Below are 23,280 nucleotides of genomic sequence, written 5' to 3' on the forward strand. Positions count from 1 at the left end.
GCTTTTCCATTCATCATGATCTAATGACTTAGGGCATCTTCTATCCTACAGATAACACCAGGGACAGCACTGAAATTCCGACCACACCTCATCTCTCCTCTAGAATGAAGCACATTAAACAAGAGATGGCCAAAAATCACCTTCAGTTTGTGCGATTTGAAGCAACAGACCTCCATGGTGTGTCCAGATCTAAGAGTATCCCTGCACACTTTTTCCAAGTGAGTTTTACAAGTAGAGTTATGAGTGAATGTAATTTCATGACCATGAGCAAGCAAATGGTCCTTCCTACTCTTCCTTATTTTCTTGTAATCTATACAGTAATTAAGGCTGAAAACCAGTAATTTATTTTGTTTTTTTCCCTTGTCCCTCCCCAAACACATTACTGCTCCCTAAGGGGCTGAACATACACTTTCAAGGCCCAAATAGCAATTCCTTTACCCAATAGAAATATAAAACTAATTAAGACTGGTAATTTTAGTCTTTCTGCCTTGAATAATTTCCCTCCATAGAATTATCTTTTCTCTCTTACTGCAATTATGGAGATTATATTTGGGTTGACATGAGAAAATTGCAACAGAAGACCCAAGAGCAAATATAAAATGAAAAAAAAAAAAGATTAAATAGAAAGAATTTGCTAGATAAAAAACATATCCCTTTCAGCTTCTAATTCTGATAAGAAAATACCCTATTGTTGTTGGATGACTTAATAAATACCATTAAATTCTTGAAAATATTGTATTTTGGGATATGTTTTGAGACTTTCTGAAATTTTTCTTCAGTTTATGTCATGTATTTGTTTTAATGACCGATTTATTGTGGCACTGAAACATTTGTTAGAAGGAAGGGACATCAATCAGTATTATATATGAAAGTACAAAAGTTGAGCCACCTCTAACTTTATTTCTAAGGTATAGATTATTTTTATCACTTTAATATAAAATTGTAATTTTCTCATTTGTTTTATGTTGAGAAAAAGTGGGCACCTTCAAAAATACTTTTTAGTTAGATTCTTTTTTTTTTTTTTAATTTATTTGACAGAGAGAAATCACAAGTAGACAGAGAGGCAGGCAGAGAGAGAGAGAGGGAAGCAGTCTCCCCACTGAGCAGAGAGCCCGATATGGGACTCGATCCCAGGACCCTGAGATCATGACCTGAGCCGAAGGCAGCGGCTTAACCCACTGAGCCACCCAGGTGCCCCCAAAAATACTTTTTAAAAGAATTCTAACAGGTTCAAATTTGTTTTTAAAAAATGCTCAACTTCACTCATCATCAGAGAAATGCAAATCAAAATGACAATGAGATATTACCTCACACTAGTCAGAATGGCTGGTATCAAAAAGACAAGAAATAGCAACTGTTAGCAAGATGTGGAGAAAAGGAAATCCTTGTGTACTATTGATGGGAATGTAAATTGGTGGAAACACTATGGAAAATCACAGGATGAGGGTTCCTTAAAAAATTATAAGTAGAAATACTATACCATCCATTAATTCTATTACTGAGTATTTACTCTGATAAATGAAAACACCAATTTAGAAAGATATATGTACCCCTATGTTTATTGCAGCATTATTTATAATAGCTAAGATATGGAAGCAGCCCAAATATCCATTGATAAGTGAATAGATAAAGAAGACGTGGTGTTTATATGCAATGGAAAATTTCTCAGCCATAAAAAGGATGAGATCTTGCCATTTGTGACAACATGGATGGAGCTAGAGGGTGTTAGGTTAAGTGAAGTAAGTCAGGCAAAGAAAGACATATATTATATGATTTCACTTACATGTGGAACCTAAAAAAACAAAACAAAACAAATGAACAAACAAACTGAAACAGACTCATGAATGCAGGGAACAAACTGATTGTTTCCAGAATGGGTGAAGGCAATTAAAAGGTACAAAACTTGCAGTTAGAATTAAGTCACAGGGATGAAGAGTACAGCAAAGGGAATAGAACCAATAATATTGTAGTAACATTGTATGGTGATAGACGTTGGCTACACTTATCTTGGTGAGCACAGTATAATGTGTACAATGGTCGAATCACTGTGGTGTACACCTGAAACTGATAAAATATTTATGTCAACTCTACTTAATAATAATAATGAAAAAAAAAAAAAAGGAAATGGACCCCCCAAATTTGTCTCTTAAGAAATCCTTTAGACCTGCTTGCAGACATTATTTTCTCTTCATCCATGCAAGAATACATGTTGGTTAATTTTGACAAGAAAATGTGAAATTTCCTGTGAACGGGCCAAAAATCTAATTTATACGAATTTCTTTCAATCAATAAGAAAACACAACTGACACCTCAGGCACTTGCCAGAGACCTCAATATAAAACTGCTTGCTATTCAGTTTTTGTCAAATCTCAATCATTTATTCCACTAATGGCATCTCAAAGCTACATATTTAGAGTATTATTCTAGTTCCTCGAAGAAACTCTTTTATGAACATATAATTTAATATGCTCCCTCCACTTGCTGGGGATTGATAAAATTGACATAAAAAGAAAATGTCGGCAATTCTTTTTAAAAATACTATTGAAAATACTTTCCATTATCTCATTCAATGTCCAATGTATTAGAATCAATTTTTTTCTTCTGGAGTTTATTCAGGGAAAAAGTTTGTCTATCATAAGAATTTTAATATAACTTATCATACTTCTTCTCATTTGCTGTATTTATTTTTTGTCTTAATTTGCAAATACAAACTCACTTTCTCCTTTTATTACCTAGTCATTATTTTATTCTTATTTAATGATTATAGAGTATCTATTTATTTTTTAACAAAGCACTTTGAATTCATTTTGGAACTTGTGAAGGTATAGGTAATAGTGAATATTTACATCATGAGTATTTGTAATTAAAAATTAAATTATTCATTTTGTGAAATTCATTGCAAATGGACATAAAAAATAAGTTCAAGTGTGCAAAACAATATGAACAACATGAGTCTGATATAAATACAATTCTGTATGGAGAACTCATTAAACGAAGAGTGGATCCATGATTTGAATTTGCCTATAACATAGTGAAAGTAATTTCAATCTTTCTAAAGTAATTTTTAAACCTTTTTCTATTTGTGGAAAATAAAATGTCAATTTAAAAATTATTGTTAGACCATGCAAGGAAATACAGGAGGTAATATAACCCATCTTCTTCATTTATACATGAATGAAGGGAGGCCCAGAAAAGTTAAGGAAAGTGTTCTCAAACTACACAGGCAATTACAGGCAGAGTTGGGATGTCCACCTCTGATTCTTCACTTCCAGTTACAATACTCCTCCTTCCCCTTCTCCTCCTCCTCCTTCTTTTCCTTTTCCTTTTTTTAAAAAATTATTTATTTAACAGAGAGAGAGATCACAAGTGGGCAGAAAGGCAGGCAGAGAGAGAGGGGGAAGCAGGCTCCCTGCTGAGCAGAGAGCCCAGTGCGATGCGGGGCTCTATCCCAGGACCCTGACATCATGACCTGAGCTGAAGGCAGAGGCTTAACCCAGTGAGCCACCAAGGCACCCCAGATGGTATCTACTTTTTAAAGAAAACTTATCATATGCCTGGCACTGTGCTAAATGCCTTACAAACATTAGCTGATTAAACCTTACAACCAACTGTCTCTGTTCTAGCAAAAGACTAGTTTTTATTTAAATTATATGCAGATAAAGTAGATTCTTTCTATCTTTGATCTAATCAAAACATGATGTATTGCAGCAGAATTTATAACTAATTCTTCGGTGGCCTTTACTGTGATCCAAATTTCAGTTATTGTAGAGATTTGAGCTATTATGCTAGAGTTTTTATTGAATCCCTGGTGATCTATATTAGAGTGTGAAGTTGTCCCAGTACTTTGTATTTATAAACACTTGTGAAGATAACTTCATTAGTTGTCATGAGCAAGACATGTTTATGTATATTTATATATTTCCCACTACTAATAAAGAGTCGTTTGAATTCAGAATGTTCAAAAAAGAACAAAGAAAATGACAGTGTTAAAAAAGAGTGCTCAGAAATATACAGATTAAATAGTTTGAAGAACAAAGTGCGACTTTTTCCTATTCTTTAAATCTGTGAAGACCTAGCGGAATGAAATGTAACAAGTTCTTCCCTATTGTTCACAACCAGGTGAATACAAACACAGATTTCAATTGCAGGAACTCTTGGAAATCTCCTGAATAAAATACATTACCCTTTGTTTTAGGGATATACAGAACTAACATATGGATTTCCAAACTAAAATTGAAAAGTAAGGAAATATCATTATTTCTTATAGTAAAAATTCAAATGAAAGGATTTCATACTAAAGTACTCTGAAATGCCACAATGCCTCTATGTGTGTGTGTGTGTGTGTGTGTACAGGTCATTGAGGGAACTGAAAAAATTAAGCAGGCACTGAATAGTGCTTGACTTTCTCAACTTTATTACTGGCAAAAGCAGATTTGGATCAGTCAAGTCAAATGGCATTTGAAAGTATTTTTGTACAGATGTGAGGAAGTGTGGGGGCTCACGGTCAAAGGCAGAAGAGGGACCAGTAGCGTGGTCCCTGTTAGCATCTGTCTTTGGTAGCCATGCTCTTTGGGACTGGAGGTAATAGAAGAAACAATTTGGCTTATAGAATGTTAGCATGTTAGCCATGCTCTTTGGGACTGGAGGTAATAGAAGAAACAATTTGGCTTATAGAATGTTAGCATGTCATGATACGCACTGACATAATGGGAACCAAACCTTACAGTTAGCTTCTCCCCTACCATTACTGTAACCTTCAACGCATGAAGCTTTGTTATATTGCTATGACATAATTTCTAGAAACCGTTTTAACATGTCTGCTCAACTTAATAACCTCATCATGTCCCTATTGTCTGGCACATAGCAAAAGTTAAATGAATGACCAAATACACGGACCCCAAGAGGTCTATGGCTAGAAAGTGCCTTAGCAACCATAGAGCCTAACACGTTTGTTACACAGACATGGAAGCCGACTCACTCGGTCCAGTGATTTGTGTAACTTCACTCAAGTGATGAATGAAAGAGTTAGGCCTAGAAGTCAGACTTGTTGACAGTTCGTGGCTGACTTGAAGGCGATAACACGTTTTGGAACTATAGCTTTGGAGATCTAAGTCCACGCTCACAGGCCAAGTTTCAGGGACTGTGAGGCTGTTATGTATTCATTCTTAGTGGGTTGTATAAGTGGATGAAGAGAGGAGTGCAGCTGTCAGCAGCCCTGGGACCTCTGGATGACAGACCAGGGTCCTTAGGATGACTATTGTGTGTGTCCTAGGACTGACCACTGTTAAGTTCCTGGAAGGACTGAAGATTTTCAGTTAACTATAGGGATTACAACAAAATAAGCCAAAAATAAAACCTTAGCTGAGATATTAGCAACTATGCCATAAAATAAAAAGTGCTTTAAAAAGAACTAGGTTATGATCATTTCAAACAATTTCACAAGGCTTTACCTTTGTCATTTGCTATAAAGACATTTCTTTTATTATTGTACCTTTTATTTAAGGATTGCTATTTTCAGATCCCAAAACATATAAAGCCTTCCAGGCTAAAAATATTAAGAGTTGTTTATAAAAGTAACTCGGGATTTATTTTAAAATATTTTAAATTTGGGGGCCCCTGGGTGGCTCAGTTGGTTAAGCAGGCAACTCTTGGTTTCAGCTCAGGTCATGATGTCAGAGTCGTGGGATCAAGTCTGAGTGGGGGCTCCCCATCAGCAGGGAGTCTGCTTGAGGAAACTCTCTCTCCCATTCGTCTGCCCTGGCCCTCAGCGTGTCTCTGTTTCTCTCAAATAAATAAATACTATCTTTTTTTTTTTAAGATTCTATTTATTTATTTAACAGACAGAGATCAGAAGTAGGCAGAAGTAGGCTGAGCAGAGAGCCCGAAGCAGGGCTTGATCCGAGGACCCTGAGATCATGACCTGAGCTGAAGGCGGAGGCTTAACCCACTGAGCCACCCAGGCTCCCCTAAATAAATACATCTGAAAAAAAAAAAATATTTAGAATTTATTTGATATTAAGCTAATGTTAACCAATGGATGTGAAAGACATTTTTTTTCCCTCATGAGCAATGTGTCTCCCCCACCCCCACCCTTTCCTTTGCTTTCAAGCGTCCAAACCTGATTGCTCTGACCTTTAATTTCCTCAGGAAAAAGTGATCCACGGCGTCTGCATGCCCCGAGGTTATCTGGAACTGATACCGAATCCTAAGGACGATGAAGTCGATCACATAAGAGCAACGTGTTTTAATAGTGACATCGTCCTGATGCCGGAGCTCTCAACCTTCCGGGTTCTGCCATGGGCTGAGAGAACTGCCAGAGTGATATGTGACACGTTCACTGTGACTGGGGAGCCTCTTTTGACTTCCCCACGGTACATCGCCAAAAGGCAGCTGACCCAGCTGCAGGACACTGGCTTTTCCCTGCTCTCCGCCTTCATCTATGATTTTTGCATTTTTGCTGTGCCCGAAATTATCAATTCAAAGACCATCTCTTTCCCTGCTTCAACACTGCTAAATAATCATGACCAGCCTTTCATCCAGGAGCTCGTTGATGGTTTGTATCACACTGGAGCCAATGTCGAGAGTTTTTCCTCCTCTACCAGGCCCGGTCAGATGGAAATCTGTTTTTTGCCCGAATTTGGCATCAGTGCAGCTGATAATGCATTCACCCTCAGAACAGGTGTCAAAGAAGTTGCGAGGAAATATAATTACATCACCAGCTTTTTCATCGAGACCGGATTCTGCAATTCAGGAATTTTGTCTCACAGTCTCTGGGATGTCGGGGGGAAGAAAAATATGTTTTGCAGCAATTCTGGAGTCGAGGAGCTCACGATCACTGGGAAAAAATGGTTGGCAGGGCTCTTGAAGCACTCTGCTGCTCTCAGCTGCCTGATGGCTCCTGCTGTTAGCTGCCGGAAGCGTTATTCCAAGGAGAGTAAACACCTCAAGGAGAGTGTGCCTACGACATGGGGATACAATGACAACAGCTGTGCTTTTAATATCAAGTGTCACGGTGAGAAAGGCAGCCGGATAGAAAATAAACTGGGCTCCGCGACTGCAAATCCATACCTGGTGCTGGCGGCGACGGTTGCTGCGGGCTTGGATGGACTTCAAAGCAGTGACGGTGTCCTGGCCGGTCCCGATGACAGCACGGACTTCTGTCAGGCCAAATCTGCCAAGATCCCTTTGAAACTAGAAGACGCTCTTGTAGCACTGGAGGAAGATCAGTGTCTGAGACAGGCCCTGGGGGAAACTTTCATTCGCTATTTCGTTGCCATGAAAAAATATGAGCTGGAAAATGAAGAAACAGATGCTGAGAGAAATAAATTCTTAGAATATTTTATTTAGACTAGAACCCTTAACTATTCTTTTGGAGATGTGTTTTTTAAGTAGCTGATCTCCCAGGAAGAAAAGATTGGATTTTTATAATCAACGACAGAAGGACTACATAGGCTTTCGCTCTTTTTTGTCCCAATGGAATATTTGACCGATGAAGTGGGACTGCTGAGAGGATTCTGATAGTAGAAGCAAACAATAAAGTTGTGGTGCAGCTGTAATATGCAGATTTCCCAGGTCTTGTTGGTCAGTCATCGTTTCTGCTGTTTATGTTGACCTAGAGAGAAATATTCAGTTATTTCAGGCAACAGATACATTCATATAATAAAGAAGTCTTAAGAATTACAAAGCAAAATGTAAATGACTGAAAAAAAGAAGAATTTCAATTATACACATACATTGTGACTGCCAGGGAGACAAAAATGCTTACTCATACAGTTTCAGTAATCTAGATAAATAGAGCTCTGTTACCTGCCCTTTCCCAATCCTTCTGCCATTACCCCTCCCATTGGCTCACCTGCCAGGAATGTGGCTAGGGGAACACTCTTGGGAATGGAGCTCATGCAAGATGGAATAACAAGGAGGAAGCTCTGCTTTATGGAGCAAAACTTGCCAGAATCATTGGGATCTTTCTAAATATGTAAGTTTTCAAAAATATGTCATGATGACGAGTAGAAGGTTTCCCAGTACATCCCTTCTTTGTACCCTTCTTTACTGGCTCCTGAAAGTCCTGGGAAGTTCAAGCCTACGATGTCCACAAGAAACAAATCCATAAGAAATAAAATTTGATGGAGAACAATGAGGTCAAATATTTGAAAGTCATGAAAATTTTTCTTTAAACAATAGCTCATATAGAACCCCAGATATAAAACACAGGTGGAATGGGTGTGTGCTGGGGGATACGTGGGCTCTTCATGCTTTGTTCTGTTCTTCAAAGCTATGATTTCAAAGGCACCTGTAGTGCTTTGTGAAGTGTGAGAACAACAGTCTTCATAACCAGGGCTATGTTTGCAGCTTAAATATATATTTAAATGAGTGGTTCTGCTGCCCACAGAGGTCGCTATGTCCCCAAGAATATTAAATGTTCCAGACCTTCATTTGAATGAGATAATATTGTAATTATCACTAAAGTTTAGCCTCTTTGGGGAAGAAATCCAAAATCCACTGACTAGCAAATGAAAACCCTATTCTCTTGCTTAGGATCAAACAGGAGATTTTATGTTCAATTAAAACTGACAGTGGTCTCAATTTAGATAGCAAACACAAAAGCAGAGGATTAGACCTGGCTCAGATCCTCCTATTTGAATTTGTAGTACCCAGTAGCTTAAGTAGGAAAAGTAATCTGTCCTTCACTAATTGCTCCCCTCTTTGCTCCTCTGAGCAGAAGAAGTGTGTCTGGATACATAAGAATAATATTCTTGGTGGATTAAAAGGTAGAGGAAAAGGTAGAGCAGGGTGGGTGGAGAAGGAAAGGAATTTGCCCTGAATGGTCTGAGTATGAAATTCCTCTCATTCTGTCATGGGAAGGATAATTGGGAGGAACCAACCCCATGACGGCTTGCTAGTTATTTGCCAATACCCATTCTCCCTCTGTTCTCAGGAGTACCATCTAAATGTGTCAGTTGGGAACACACTATGGAAAATAAAATCACATTTCTGAGTTCCCACTGGGGCTGAGCGTGGCTGTGTTATTAGAGTCAGGCCAAAGAGCTGTAAGTAGAAGTGTTGTATGGAAGCTCTAGGAAACTTCTTTGAAGGACAGATACTCTGTTTCCTGCCCTTTCTCTATCCTTCTGCCTTTGCCCTTCCAGTTGGCTAACCTGCAGGTGTTGTGGCTAGAGTAATGCCCTTGGGAATGGAGCCCATCTACAGTGGAGTAACAAGGAAAAAGCTCTGCCTTGTGAAGCAGAGCTCGATTTGCCTACATTCAAATTTTTACCTGGGAGAGAAATAAACTATCTGCTTTAAGGCACAGTGATTTTGTGTCTTTGTTATTGTGACAAAACTTACCTTCCTTCCTGCTTCTGTGACTGTGTGTATATGCATGTGTGTGTCTGCGTGAGTGCACATGTCTCGGTGTGTGTGTATGTATGTGTGTGGGGAAATATTTGAGGCATTTGGAGATGAAAGAATAAAGATAGAATAAACAGTGAAAGACCATTTCCTCAATCTTTCCACATTTTTTTCTTTTTGAGAGAGACAGAGAGCAAACATGTCCTTGTATGCAGGAGAGTGGGCAGAAGGAGAGGGAGAGACATAGTCTTCAGCAGGCTCTTGCTGGTCATGGAGCCTGATGATGTGGGGCTTGATCTGGGGATCTTGAGATCATGACCTGAGCCGAAATCAAGAGAGGCAGTCACTTAACTGATTGAGCCACCCAGGTGCCCCTTAATCTTTCTGCTTTTTGAGAGAGAATCTGAATTAGAGCGATCCACACACATTAAAAAAAACAAAACAAAACAAAACAAAACAAAACAAAAAAAAACAAAAAAACAAAACTGTACTCTCTCCCAGCCTAACAGAGCTGTATAGACAACTTGGTCATCCATGGGCCTTCATGAAACATGGCTAGTGCTTTGGTTTGGCTTTTCCACAACAAATAAAAGATGCTATAAAAATTCTGCTAATCAAGTTGTTTGTAGCCCCCCTCCCTTACATCCTATTGGCATAACTTAAAACAACACAATACTCAGGGTGGCGGTGTGTGGGAATTATGTAACTAGGAATAATACCTTCAGTGTTAATTGTACCACAGTGAGTTGACAGAAAATATTCAGCCATGTGTTATCAATCAGTTGGTGTGGCCATCTTAGCAGAGATTTCCCTTAGGTGTGTGCTGATGTATATTGTTTTGTAAGGTAAACCCAAAGTAAACATGGGCCAAAGTTAGGGGGCTAAAGAAATACTGGGTAGATGTAAAACATTCAATCATCTGTCTTTTCTATTTCATTTATCTGTTCACAGGCTTTCTATTTCAGAGGGGAGTTTTTAAAAAAAATGTTATTTATTCATTTGAGAGAGAATGAGAGAACACCAGCGGTGGAGGGGAGGGTGTGCAAGCGGTGGGCAAGGGGAGGAGGGGGGAGGGAGGGGCGAGGAAGAAGCAAACTCCCTGCTGAGCAGGAAGCCTGACGTAGGGCTTGATCCCAGGACCCCGATCATGTCTTGAGCCAAAGGCCGACACTTAGTCAACTGAGCCACCCAGGTGCCCCTCTAAGGGGGACTTTCTACTGATGCCTTTACCTTTTTAGCCTCAGCAAGAGAGCCAGATACTCACTCAACAGCATTTATTTGGTACATTTTGTGTACTAAGCCTTTGTACCAGGCTTGACTCAGAAAAAGATGAGCAGACAATGAAAGCGTTTTGGATCTGTTTATCTTCAGCAGAATAGAATCTTTTTTTTTTTTTTTTTCTTGGTAGACCTAATGCTGAAAAAAACTATTTGGAAGGCAGCTTTATGGCTTGAAAAGGATGCTCTATGAATCTCTTTACAGAAATTACTTTCTTATTTTCATTTACTATAATTGTTCTAATCAAAGCTTAGGGGAAAATGTGATTACTGAATTTAAAGTTGGTTATTAAATGAGTATACATAAGAAATGTAAATGAAAAACTATAATGTTTTAAGACTAGAAACTAAAACATTAGTATCATAGTGAGAAGTTTCTATTTTCAAGGACACTTTATGATCTAAAATTTCATTTTACAGTGTCTGAATAATAACGAAGCTTGAAATGATGATTTGAAGGCAATGAAAGATCTGAAAACTTTAATATGAATAAAAATTGAAAGTGCACCGTAAGGTCTGAACTTATCAGCAATGTACAACAGTTTACTGACTCACCTCTGGTCTCCTGTTTCACAAAATAGACTTTCCAATATGTTTGCATTGTAGGTATTATTGGACAATACCTTTAATCTTGGATTTCCTATTCGAAGTGTCTCCAAACATTACATACGTACACAATGGCCTACATCTTCTGTTAAAGTGTTTCTCAGATTGCCTGTAGTGGGCAGGATGGATTTCCCAAGTAGGATGTGAGTTCCAAGAATGAAGGGCACAAATCTTATTATTATTTGTGTTTATATTTTTTATTCCTTGCAAATGTTCTGGAATTCAATACATGTTTAATCAACCAACCAATCATTCAATCAATGCATACGGGATAAGCAGAATACAGTTCTATGTACAGTATAATACTGTCACACATATTCTCATGCCCAGAGAGAGTAGCAAGTAAAAATGGGGACAGCTGAGAGTCGATGATGTGTGTGTGTGTGTGTTTAAAGATTTTATTTATTTATTTACTTAACAGAGAGAGGGAGAGAGAGACAGCAAAAGAGGGAACACAAGCAGGGGGAATGGGAGAGGGAGAAGCAGGCTTCCTGCAGAGCAGGTAGCCCGATGTGGGGCTCGACCCCAGGACCCTGGGATCACGACCTGAGCCAAAGGCAGAAGGTTAATGACTGAGCAACCTAGTGCCCCCTGATTTGTGGTTTGTTATTAGCCCTGAAATTTCTGCCATTAGATGAATTTCTTCAGCTTCTCCATTTCTAGGAACTCTTGAGTAAACAATTAGATCATCTTGCTGGGGATCATAAAAACAGAGAACAGAGTGGAGTAGTCATCATGCTTTTTGGCCACACTGAATCCTTCAGTAACTTTGTTATATTTGTAGAATCCCTCACCTTTTGTCTCCTGTCACCCAAGGTGGAAGTTAGAACCTCAGTTTTCCAGGTTTTCTTGCAGTCGTGGTGCAGACTCTGTCAATCAGATGCAATCATTCAACCCTCATGGACTCCACTTTGGGTAGATCTGAGGAGGGAGCAGTGACAGAAATTCCTGTGGTAGCATCCTGGGGTGGCGTTGGTGGGACAGTTTTTGGTGACAGTGGCTTAGGGTCTCTGTGCAACAGTCAGTGTAGCTTCTAAACCTGATTTTCTGAACCTCCCAGATTCTGTGACTTACCTAATATCTCTTAATAAATTCATTTTTCTGCTTAAAATAGCTAGAATTTGCAAAAAGACCCAAAGACAGTACATAAGGGGAAAACTTTGATAAGGGGAAAAGGGATAAAAGGCAGAGAGTGTGTCTTAATATGAAGAGTAAAACAAGTTAATGTTTATATTAGATTTAGATTAAACAAAGTTTTATTAGGTTTCATGTACCAAGCATCATCAGGGATGCTCTCATACTTGCTGCCTCATTTGACAGTCTCTACAATTTCAGGAGCATGGCATGCTCATTGTTGTAGGTGTAAGAGAGGTAAGACTCAAAAGTTAAGTGTTGGCAGAACTGAGGATCCAATCCAGCCTTCCATCCTTGGAGCATCATGGTCTCTGTGTTCTACCCAAATGTCATTCCCTACACAGTTCCAGCCGAGAACAACCCTGAAAATGAAGTTGCCCATCATATTTTAATGTTAAAGCTTTGGGGCACCAAAGTGCAGGTAGACCCTTAAATAAACATGCCTTCCCTTTTTGTTAATATGTGGTTCAATTTAATGTCGTTGCACCAAGTTTTAGTCAATATGTTCGACAACAAATAAATACCAGCAAACCAGATGTGGAATTGTTCAGCTAATAGATAGCAGATACCTCGACCCAGGCCAGAAGATCTCATCACAAAAGAGTATCAGGTCATAACAGCATCTATTTCAGAACTATTCTTAAAGAAGAATAGTAATTAAAGCCTTAAACAGTTTCATAATTTTTTGAACATAAAAAACTGAGGTTTTGCACAGTCCTTAGAATTTGAACTGAAATTATTTTGTTCCATCTTCAGAAATATCCTTTGACAGACAAGTGTTCAGCATTCACCGAGAGCACAGAAGATTTGATACTTTTCTCTGGCTGCTTAAGGAATAAAGGATAAGAAAGCACATTGATTTTTAAAACAGTCAGCTCACCTGAAGGGAAAAGGTGTAAATTAAGGTGAAAAGAGAATCCGCTGAGTATCTGGCACATGATGAGAAGGTTTCTTTTTTTCCTTTAAGACTTTTCTTTCTTTTATAATTTGATCCAGTTGATTAACTGAACATTTATCTGGAAAGGAAAGAAATGTATAACTTTAATTAATAGCTGTACAAAGAACTTCCAATATGCGATTCATTGAAAATGAACGAGTGTCTGCGGATTGGACATATACAAGGGATTTGCTGAATAAATTGTTACATGTGGAGAACTTCGCAAAAGTAAGCTAGAGGGCGGCAGCGTACCGTCAAACATTCAGAATCGGTGGTTTGGAATTCATCACGAAACCTAATATTAAACATGAAAGTAACCAGATCTTAAATGAATGGAAATTGAAAAAAAATGTATTAGACATACTAACAGTAGAAATGCATTTCCAATCACATGACTTGCATTTGAATATATTCAGGTTAACAGATATTAAGTACAGGCTCAATATCAGGGCCGGGGGGAGAGAAGAAAAGAGCACTGTAAGGATATAATATTCCTGACACTGAAGGGTAGATTCAAGAGCCATTAGAAATATGAAACCATGGAAACATTAGCTTCATTATGTGATGCCTGAAATTAATCCAGATTTTTAAAATTCTGGATGACTCTACAATGGATTTGGAATAAATAGTTCTGAAAAGGACTAAAGAAGAAATGTTTAATATTTAATAAGCTATGAAAGGAATGATAAAAAAAAACCCTAGCTATAATTTGTTACTCATTTGGAGGTTCATTTCAATGAATCAGACTATAAAAGCCTCTAAAACATCTATAAATTAAATAAATTCCCCGAAGTGCGAGTTTTCTTTCTGAGATTACTAGAAAACACATGCCAACTCACCTTTTATGATTAAACTTTAGTGTCAGAAGTGAAAAAATGGTGGCTCAATTTTAGATTGTTATTGACTTAGATCCTAAACAGCCTTTCTATTTAACTCACTAAATAATTGTTTTGGAGAGCTCTTTGTCCATGAATTACTGAAGAGGAAAGTGCAAAACTGAACAATAGATGTTTCATTCTCACGAAGAATTTTCAACTTCACTGAAGGAGTAAGACGTATTTTTCAATGTCTATGAATTGAGGACAGATAGTGTTGCAGGAGATAACAAAACAGCATAGAAGAGAATGCTGTCGATCTAGTAATACTAAAGTCTGTCTGTATCTTGTTTGTATGTCCTTGACTCCAATCTTTATCTCACCAGGATGGACTGGGTTATCAGGATCCATGTCTCCAGGACATGAAGAAGTGCAGCTGGGAAGGAGAGAAGAAACAGCAGCTGCTCTTCCCCTTCCTTCATTCCCTGACAGGGAACTGGCTTTTCACCTCTGCTTTGTCACCTAATGTAAGACACATCTCTTAGATATTCTCAAGGTCCTGCCCTTCTGGCCTTCTCAGACTCCAATGCTACCAATTACCCTTCTTTCCTGTATCTCCTGTATGGCCTGTTCTTGATGTTTTTTTCCCATCAGAATTTAAACATGTTGACACATTTCTAAAGGGTGTAATACATGCACATACATCCCAGGAGTGGGAAGAAACTGAATCAATCCCAAGTACCATTCCTACTCTCCAATTTTAAATTAACTTTTTGATTAGGTTACACACCCTTGCTCTTTTTTTTTAATTTTTAAAAAATTATTTTAGATTTTATTAATTTATCAGAGAGAGAGAGAGCATGCAGGTGGGGTGAAGGGCAGAGGGAGAAGCAGATTCCCCGCTGAGCAGGGAGCCCCATGAGGGGCTGGATCTTGGGACTCCAGGGTCATGACCCAAGGTGAAGGCTGAGGACTGAGCCACCCAGGTGCCCCGCCCTTGCTCTTTCTACCTCCTGTTGTCATTTACTCCTGACAGGTCCGTACCAACGGACTACTCTTACCAACGTCAACAGTGACCTCCCTCCCTCTTGTTAAATCTGATGGCCATGTCTCCTTTATGTTTCAAGCCTGTGAGGCAGGTAGAATTTGATAGAGTTGACCTCTGCCTTTTCGTTGAAATGGTTTTTTCTTGTAAGAGGCTCCAGTTTTTCTTCTCTCTCATCACTTCTCAATGAACTTCCGTCTGTCTGATATTTATTGGCTATTATTCAGGATCCTTCTCCTCTCTCTCAAAAGTCCTCTCCTCATTCTAAAATGTGTCCCTGTAACATCTTATCTATTATTAGTTTTACTTTTCATTGATTAACAGTCTTGGTTTGAAGTAATGGCAACCACATTGAACTTGATTAAATAAAAGATAAGTTTGGGGGTTTTTTTCTGGTACATGTAGAAGTATGCCTCATGGGTCATAAAAACTTGGATGCAGTGAGGTCCCAACAATGGGTCTAATCAGGGACCAAAACACTGCAGATAAACCAGGACAGCTGTTCTCATCTGTGTTTCTCTTCATGCCAGCATTGTGCTTTCTCTCTTGCCATAGCCTGGCTTTCTCTGTTTCTTGCTCTGTGCCATGGAGAATGGCTCTGGGACCACAGACCAGATTCTTATCTCTCATGTTCAATAAGCCCCTGCCTGAAGCAGAACTTTCCAGTTCTGACTCCAAATTGTCTGGTTCAGTTTGGCCAATGTGCCCACACATGCAGTTAACTGTGGCCTGCAAGGGAGAAGTGACAGTGTACAATCATGACTGTTTTCTCTATTACAACATGGAGGGGGGCACAGAGAAGGGGGAATCCTTGCAGGATGACGGGAAAAACCCAGTGAGTGTCCATGGTAAGTTACATCACTTCTGTTGTCATCTACAAGCAGATGACTGGCAAATTGATTCCTCAAAAGGCACTTCCACTCGAATGCCTCCCCACCGCCCCCCCCAACTCAAACTCAAAATCCAGTATTTAACTCATGACCTTTGGCCTAAAAATCTCCATATCAGTCCTCTATTATTCTTTCAGTCTTCACTGCTCTCCTACTAGAAGAGCTCCTTGTCATGCCAGGTTACTGGTCATTTGCTGCCATCTATAGTCTAAGCCCAGGAGACCTGGTGAGACATATGGTCTCTTCTCTTCAAATAGTCAGGGCTCCCCCTCCCCGCTGATCCCTGTCATCTGTCCACATTAGCATTGCTTCACCTTTTTCTGGCCTGAAGGGTCTTCTGAGTCTATCATGTCCTCCATCGCCAATGAGCCTACACAGTCCATTGGGCAGAGTCAGCTATGACTTCACCCCATCCCACACACTGGTTCACAGCTGGTCTGCCATTTCTTTCTATGCTTTTGGCATGTGATCCTGGGCAAGTAACCTAATTTCTTTGAGCCACGTTTCTTTGGTTGATAAAATAAGGATATCCTCCTTCATCACAGCAGGAGGCCTGTTATAATAATTCCTCCTCCTGCCCCCCTTTTTAAGTTAAAAAGACTATAGGAGCGCCTAGGCGGCTCAGGTGGTGAAGCATCTGACTCTTAATTTCAACCCACATCATGAATCTCAGGGTTGTGAGATGGAGCCCTGTGTCTGGTCCCATGTTGGGCTCTGCATTGGGCATGGAGCCTGCTTAAGATTCTCTCTCTCCCTCTGCGCCGCCCCCCCCCACCCAGTCACGCTCTCTCTAAAAGAGAAAAAAGCATCCGACTCTTGAGCTCAGCTCAGGTCTTGATCTCAGGACTTCTTTGTATATTCCTTTAAAAACGTTTCTTTTTATTTATTTATTTACTTATTATTTATTATAACATATGTTATATGTATTATATGTATTATAACATATGTTATAATAAATAATAATAAATACATATTTATTTATTATAAATAAAAATTTATTCTTTTAAAAAATGATCCTTTAAAAATTCCTTTAAAGAAAAACACTAAATGAATGATCATATGACTTGGTCTTCCAACAGTTAACGGAAAATTTTGTTATGAGTTAGATGAACAGAAACCTAAAGCTGAGTGGGGAATAAAGAAATGTCTTGACTAAAATCTGCAGAGAGCATCTGAATTGGACCCCACATGCAGCCTACTTCAAATCTTCTTGGCTTCTCTTTCTAGCACAAAACAACAACCTAAGGCTTCGATTGCAAGGTTGCTTGCCACAGTTGGAGCTCCTAGAGACAGTGGGATAGAATGATACTCTCACTTCAGAGATACTCATTTTTCATATTCATGTACCCAGTCAAAGAGATTTCATGATGCATGGTGGCCTTCTACTTTGTTTTGGTGTTTTGGTCAGGGCACAGTAATTGTTTCTGCGAGTCCTGCGGTTCCCAGAGCTGCTACTCTGCCTCGCCGGTATGAGAGAGGAGGAAAAAAAAAAAATAGTGAGGCAGTTTTGAGAATCATGTTGGTTACAGGGACGCCCTAAAACAGTGCCGCCCAGAGCGGCTCAAAGGGATCCTTGCAACAGCAGAAGCGTCATCTCCGAGCTTTCCAGAAATGTGAGCTCTCAGGCCCAGGAATGTGTGTTTTCATAAGCGCTTTAGGCGATCCCTCTGCAAGCTCAGGTTTGAAAAGCACTGACCTGCAAGATTGAGACCTGCCCAGGAGTTCGGGAGATTTCCGTAAGCCCCGAATCTAAGAGGAAAATACACAAAGTCTTTGCGGCTTTTGAGAAGCTACTCGCCTGCTTTTAGTTCCTCGTGCCCCTGGGGCTAACATTTGCTATTCTAAACTGCTACAGAGCCAAACAGCTGTTCTCACACCTAGGATATCTTCTTAATACTCTAAAAAGGCTTTTACATGCTTCAAAAAAGTACGTTATCTGCTGTGCTATTAGGTCCAATGTGATGACTATTAATCACGTTTTCAGCTAAGACAGTGAAAAGCTTCTTGACAGGTGAACGATCTTACTTCAGTTCCTCACTTCCTCGTTTAAGGATGGAGAAAGACTCTATATGAAGAATAGTTTCAGGGCACCTGGGTGGCTCAGTCGTTAAGCATCCGCTTTCGGCTCAGGTCATGATCCCAGGGTCCTGAGATTGAGCCCTGCACTGGGCTCCCTGCTCAGTGGGAAGCCTGCTTGTCCCTCTCCAACTGCCCCGTGCTTGTGTTCCCTCTCTCCCTATCTCTTTGTCATAAATAAATAAAATCTTAAAAAAAAAAAAAAGTATAGTCTCTGATTGAATGGCTCCCAACTTACTGGGTTTAGGATATTAAGAATACAAGTTTGGCAGGACATTTAACCTTATTAAGCTATCTGATATTCGCAGCAGGTAAAATTTTTGCATGATCAAGAAGTTACATGGCATTTGTTTGGTACTAGTGGGGGTTATGCAAAGTCTCTTAATTCTCTCAATGCCTCTTAGTTCTCTCTGATAATAAGCACATTTTTCTCATAGGACAGAAACAGCTAGGTCAGGATATACATTCACAATAGGAAACACATTGTATACATCACATTTGTCCACGTTCCTGTAAAAGATTCTGAAATTTCTGAAATGCATTGTCCATATCAGATTCACACACACACACACACACACACACACGCACACACACAGGAAAGAGAGAGAGAGAGAGAGACATGTATTTATCCATAATAGATCTAAGCCTCTACGTAAAAACATACACAAATGTGCGATTTGCAAAATGCAGTCATTATGTCTACTGGGACAGTCTAGTGCAGAATCCTCCATGATGCAGTCTGGAATTAGAATCTTGGCTTGAGTCCCAGCCCTATCTCTCATTATCTCTGTATCCTTGTGAAGATTTTGTAAACTTTCTGTGCTCAGTTTCTGCATCTGTAAAAGGAGGCTCAAAATAAAATCTCAAAAGTCAACGTGAGGATTAAATTAGTTAATGCATGGAAAGCCCCTGAAATAGTGTCTGATATTTGTTAAACATAAAGTAAATATTTGTAAACAAATCATAGTATTATTATTATTTTTGTGACAAGAGAAAACACGGATTTCCTTTTATCCTGTCCCTGTGGTTTGAGACCTTCCCAGCTGGCGGCTATGGTTTAAAAAAAGGAGTTTTCTTAGAGACATTTATGGTAGGTTTGTATAAAGGAAGCACATATGGACACCAGTTTTAGGTTTTAACCCTGATGTCTTCTGGCCTCTATGTTTGTTTTCCTCTTTCCCATTGTAAATAATTCCTGGACAGGATTATGGGAGTGCCCTCCTCTTCCCTTCTCCTCTTTTCCCTCCTCTTCCCTCCTCTCTTCTCCTCTCCTCTCTTTTCTCTTTTTTCCCCTCTCCTTTCTTTGTTTTCTTAGTGTATGGTTTTTAAAAATTTACTTTATTACTTGTAATACACTTCAGAGGTAGTCTTTTTTTTTTTTTTTTTAAGATTTTATTTATTTACCTGACAGACAGAGATGACAAGTAGGCAGAGAGGCAGGCGGAGAGAGACGGGGGGAAGCAGGCTCCCTGCTGAGCAGAGAGTCCAATGCGGGGCTCGATCCCAGGACCTTGGGATCATGACCTGAGCCGAAGGCAGAGGCTTAACCTACTGAGCTACCCAGGCACCCCATCAGAGGTAGTCTTTGACTGACAGAAAATATAATAGTATATCAGATTCAAGTGGTCCTTCAAACATTATTCTTCATGGTTATATTTTATACACATGTAAGAAGAAGATGACTTTTGCAAGTGGAACTTTCTGGAAGAAATCCCACGTAGTATGGATTTTCATCTGCCTGTGAAGTTGAAAGGAATCTTTCTAGCATAGTAAATCATGCTGTGTTTCTTGAACAATACAAAGGACTGAAATGCAAGACTATTCATTCATTTGCTTACTACCAAGTACAATTTTCATGTTAAGTCAAAGAAGAAATATGCAGGGTTAAGAGAAAGGCAGATTTGAATAATTTATATAAAGGACAAAAACCTAACACACAAAAAAAACAATGTTTGACCTGGGGTTTCTCTGAAAAGAGCTCATTTTATTAGATTTCCAGGAAATCAAGCTCATTCTAAAGAGTAGCCTTTTAAACAAAAATTGTTCTCAGTGAGGAATATCTATAATTAAATTTAGAAATGAAATATTATGAATTAACAACAGCACTGAGATCAAGAAACATAATATTACACATTTTATGTTTCCTATATAATTTTCAAATCTGAAAACCTTGTAAGACTTTCTTTCCTAAAGACTTTAAAAAAATCATCTGCAGTCTAGTAATCTATTTTGTGCTACCTCATTTAGTTCTACATGGTTCAAATAGTAATTAACAGTCTTTTCTATATAGGAAAAAAATGGGTAAATTAAGATATTCAAAGTAATCTCGAAGTATTTATAAAATATAGTTAATCTTAAAACGAATGATCACCTTGTTATTTCTCCTTTCAAATTTATATTATGAACGTTGGTATTAACACTGTTTTTTTGTGAGAACAAAATCTTTCATCTTTCTTCCTAGGAGGAAGATTAGCAACACACATCTTATGCCAGGAACTGTTCTCCTGAGGTTGTTTTTTCATGAATTCCATACAGAACACTGCTTGCTATTGTTCATGGTTGGTTAGAGCCATATCTCAGCCTACGAAGGACTGCTACTGAGAAATTCACAATGAATTAATGAAATTTCAAGTTTTGTTACCATAGAGTGACACAATAAAATCCTCTGGGATCCATATTAAATCAGAGGGTTTCACTATCAAGTGACTCAGTTGGTTTCATGCTACTGCACAGTGAATAAGAGTCTCTCGATAAACCCACACCATGAGCTTCTATATATCGTACAGTAAATCAATAGCATTTTACAACAGAATTATATGGTAAGCTTCCCTGTGCTTTGCTCTAAATCAATGGAGATTCACAATAGGATTCACCTTTTAGCTTCTATGAATTGCATGGTAAATCAAGTATCTTTATTTATTTTAAAACTGGAGAGTTGCTATTACATTAGGCAATACAGCTATAGGCATAACATTTCTGAATAAGAACGAAGTCTTATTTCCAAAACTTGCTTCAAGATCATGAGGCAAGTTAGTGAGTTTCTCAAGAATAAAGGTAGGCGTTTCTAGGATGTCAGTTATTGGGGCCACTTGGACAAAAGGAGCAAAACTTACTGGAAGGGGCAAGACAATTTTCTGAACCACAAACTCATGAAGAAACCAAGGGCTAAGAAATCTTTCTGTTGGTGAAGGGTAAGATGATGATGGGAAAAAAGATTCACAGAGAATGAAGAAGTTGTAAGATGGGAGAGAATGGGATGCTTGTCAAACATTGTTTGAAAATCCCATCCAGCAATTACTAAAAATTTTATTCTTTCTTGCCAGAGAGAAATAGTTACTTGATTCCATAGTTTCTTTTTTATTTAGAATATTTTAGGGGTTGAGGAAAAACCATTTCTAGAGAAAATATTTAACCGATCTGGAAATATTTTCTCAATTCTGAAAACTTCATGCCTTTTTGGCACAATACTATTAATTTGCTATAGACTAAATTTAAATACGGTGAGTTCACATTAGGTTTTAGTGTATGGTAGGGGGAAAGAATTATAAGTATCAAATTTGATTTTAAAGAGATTTTCACTTACATGATGATCAAATGAGGTAGACCTTTCAGAAAATCCAGAGTGTGAGTCTTCCAAGCAGATACAGAACAAACATTTTAGGAATGTGAAAGATACCAGTTATTTCTCACCTTTCTTTTAAGGATGAGGAACCAGGCCCAGAAAATTTTGTATGACTTGCCCAAGGCTGTTAGTTACTGACAGAGCAAAAATTATATTAGGGTCTGCTAATTTCCAGTCTTGTGCTTTATTTTCCCCCTTTTTATGCTGTACGATGTCATCTTCCTATTATCTCATATTTAAATAGAATTTTTGTGCTGTCACTGGAACTTGTAAAATATTTTTGCCCTTGAATATGCCCTTTTATTTGCATTTTGCCATGTTTTAAAGCCCCATTGGTTTTCTGCCTAGAGGAATTTTGAATTAAATTGCCTTTTGGATTCTAAATTTGTTTTAAAACTCATTTCGAATTGGCTCATAAAACTGTGAGCTTGTCCTGCTTGAGTTTGGGCCCATCCCCTGATTTAAATTGACTTAGACATAAACTGGAGGTAATTTCCAATTTTTCTCTACTTCCCAATCACCAGTCAGACTTCCGCTATCCTGTTTTACGTTCTTATGACAGAAACTGAAGAAAGTTTCCCAACCCTTGAGGTGATTTAGAAAATCTTGGACTGGATTCAAACACATTAAGAAAAAAAAAAAAAGGAGTAGTGGTAGATTTTAGATAAAAAGTATATTCAGACTTGTTCCAGGAAAAAAATGCCAGCAGGTGTCGATGACGCGTGGTTCTCAGTCCTTTATCACCTCATTAGCTTTTGACTGCCTGACCCTGGGTGCTTATGGCTATGTCAGAATCGGCTTCTGGCTTCCTATTTTCTCCCAGGAATCTGAATCATTCCTGCCCGCTCAACTTAAAGCTTTTACTGACGATATCCTTTGGGAATTGGAGTAGCGGAGAAATACTATGTAAACACATTGGCTCTGTTTTGGGCACTGTGACCTCTAACCTTCAATGACCTTTGAGATTTTAATTCCATCTACTTTGCATCCAGTCCAGCCTGGAGCTCCTAACATTTTTGCCTTCCTTCCTCTCGTTGAAGTCCTGAAATACGCAAGGGGGCAAAGTTTTAAACAAGAGTTTGCAATGGAGATTCCATGAGCAAGCGTGTGAGGGTGTGTTTCAGCGTTTGTGCGTGGATGCATGTAAGTAAGTTAGAAATCGAAAATCATCCACGTATTTTTTTAAATGAGTGAAAGGAAATGCTTACACTTAGTTTATATCTGTTGGGCAAAGGAGTGAAATTAGGATACATTTCTCTTTGTCACTTCCGCTTTGGATACTTTAGCATCTGATTCGGTGGAAGGCAGGCTCTCTAGCAGCTGCTGACCCAGTTCTCTGCTCCCTGTGGGGGCTACACCCAAGCTGCAGAAAGATATCCATACGTCATCATTCAGGTGACAACTCTGACTGCAGCCCAGAGAAAGGAAGAAGGCACGGAGAGAGCGCTGAACTGGGGGGAAACCAAACCAAACGGCTCTGACTGATTATTTCCACCCCTTAGAGCAGGGATTCTCTCTTTGGCCTCACCT

At 38.9% G+C, this 23,280-nt stretch overlaps 1 protein-coding gene across 4 annotated transcripts in view; it reads left to right on the forward strand.

Moving 5' to 3' along the window:
• Positions 1-7,736, forward strand: part of LGSN (lengsin, lens protein with glutamine synthetase domain) — a 28,516-nt gene extending 20,780 nt beyond the window's left edge. For 2 of the 4 annotated variants that reach the window (XM_032864455.1, XM_032864456.1), the window contains exons 4-5: positions 52-218; positions 6,148-7,736. In XM_032864455.1, the coding sequence (XP_032720346.1) occupies positions 52-218; positions 6,148-7,347 (1,367 nt within the window). In that variant the 3' untranslated portion in view covers positions 7,348-7,736. The remainder of the gene's footprint in view (positions 1-51; positions 219-6,147) is intronic. The other 2 variants (XM_032864458.1, XM_032864457.1) reach the window with 1 other exon arrangement.
• Positions 7,737-23,280: the final 15,544 nt, after the last annotated feature.

The sequence above is a fragment of the Lontra canadensis genome, unplaced genomic scaffold (genome assembly GCF_010015895.1).
Source record: "Lontra canadensis isolate GAN:19392208 unplaced genomic scaffold, GSC_riverotter_1.0 scaffold27, whole genome shotgun sequence".
Taxonomy (NCBI): domain Eukaryota; kingdom Metazoa; phylum Chordata; class Mammalia; order Carnivora; family Mustelidae; genus Lontra; species Lontra canadensis.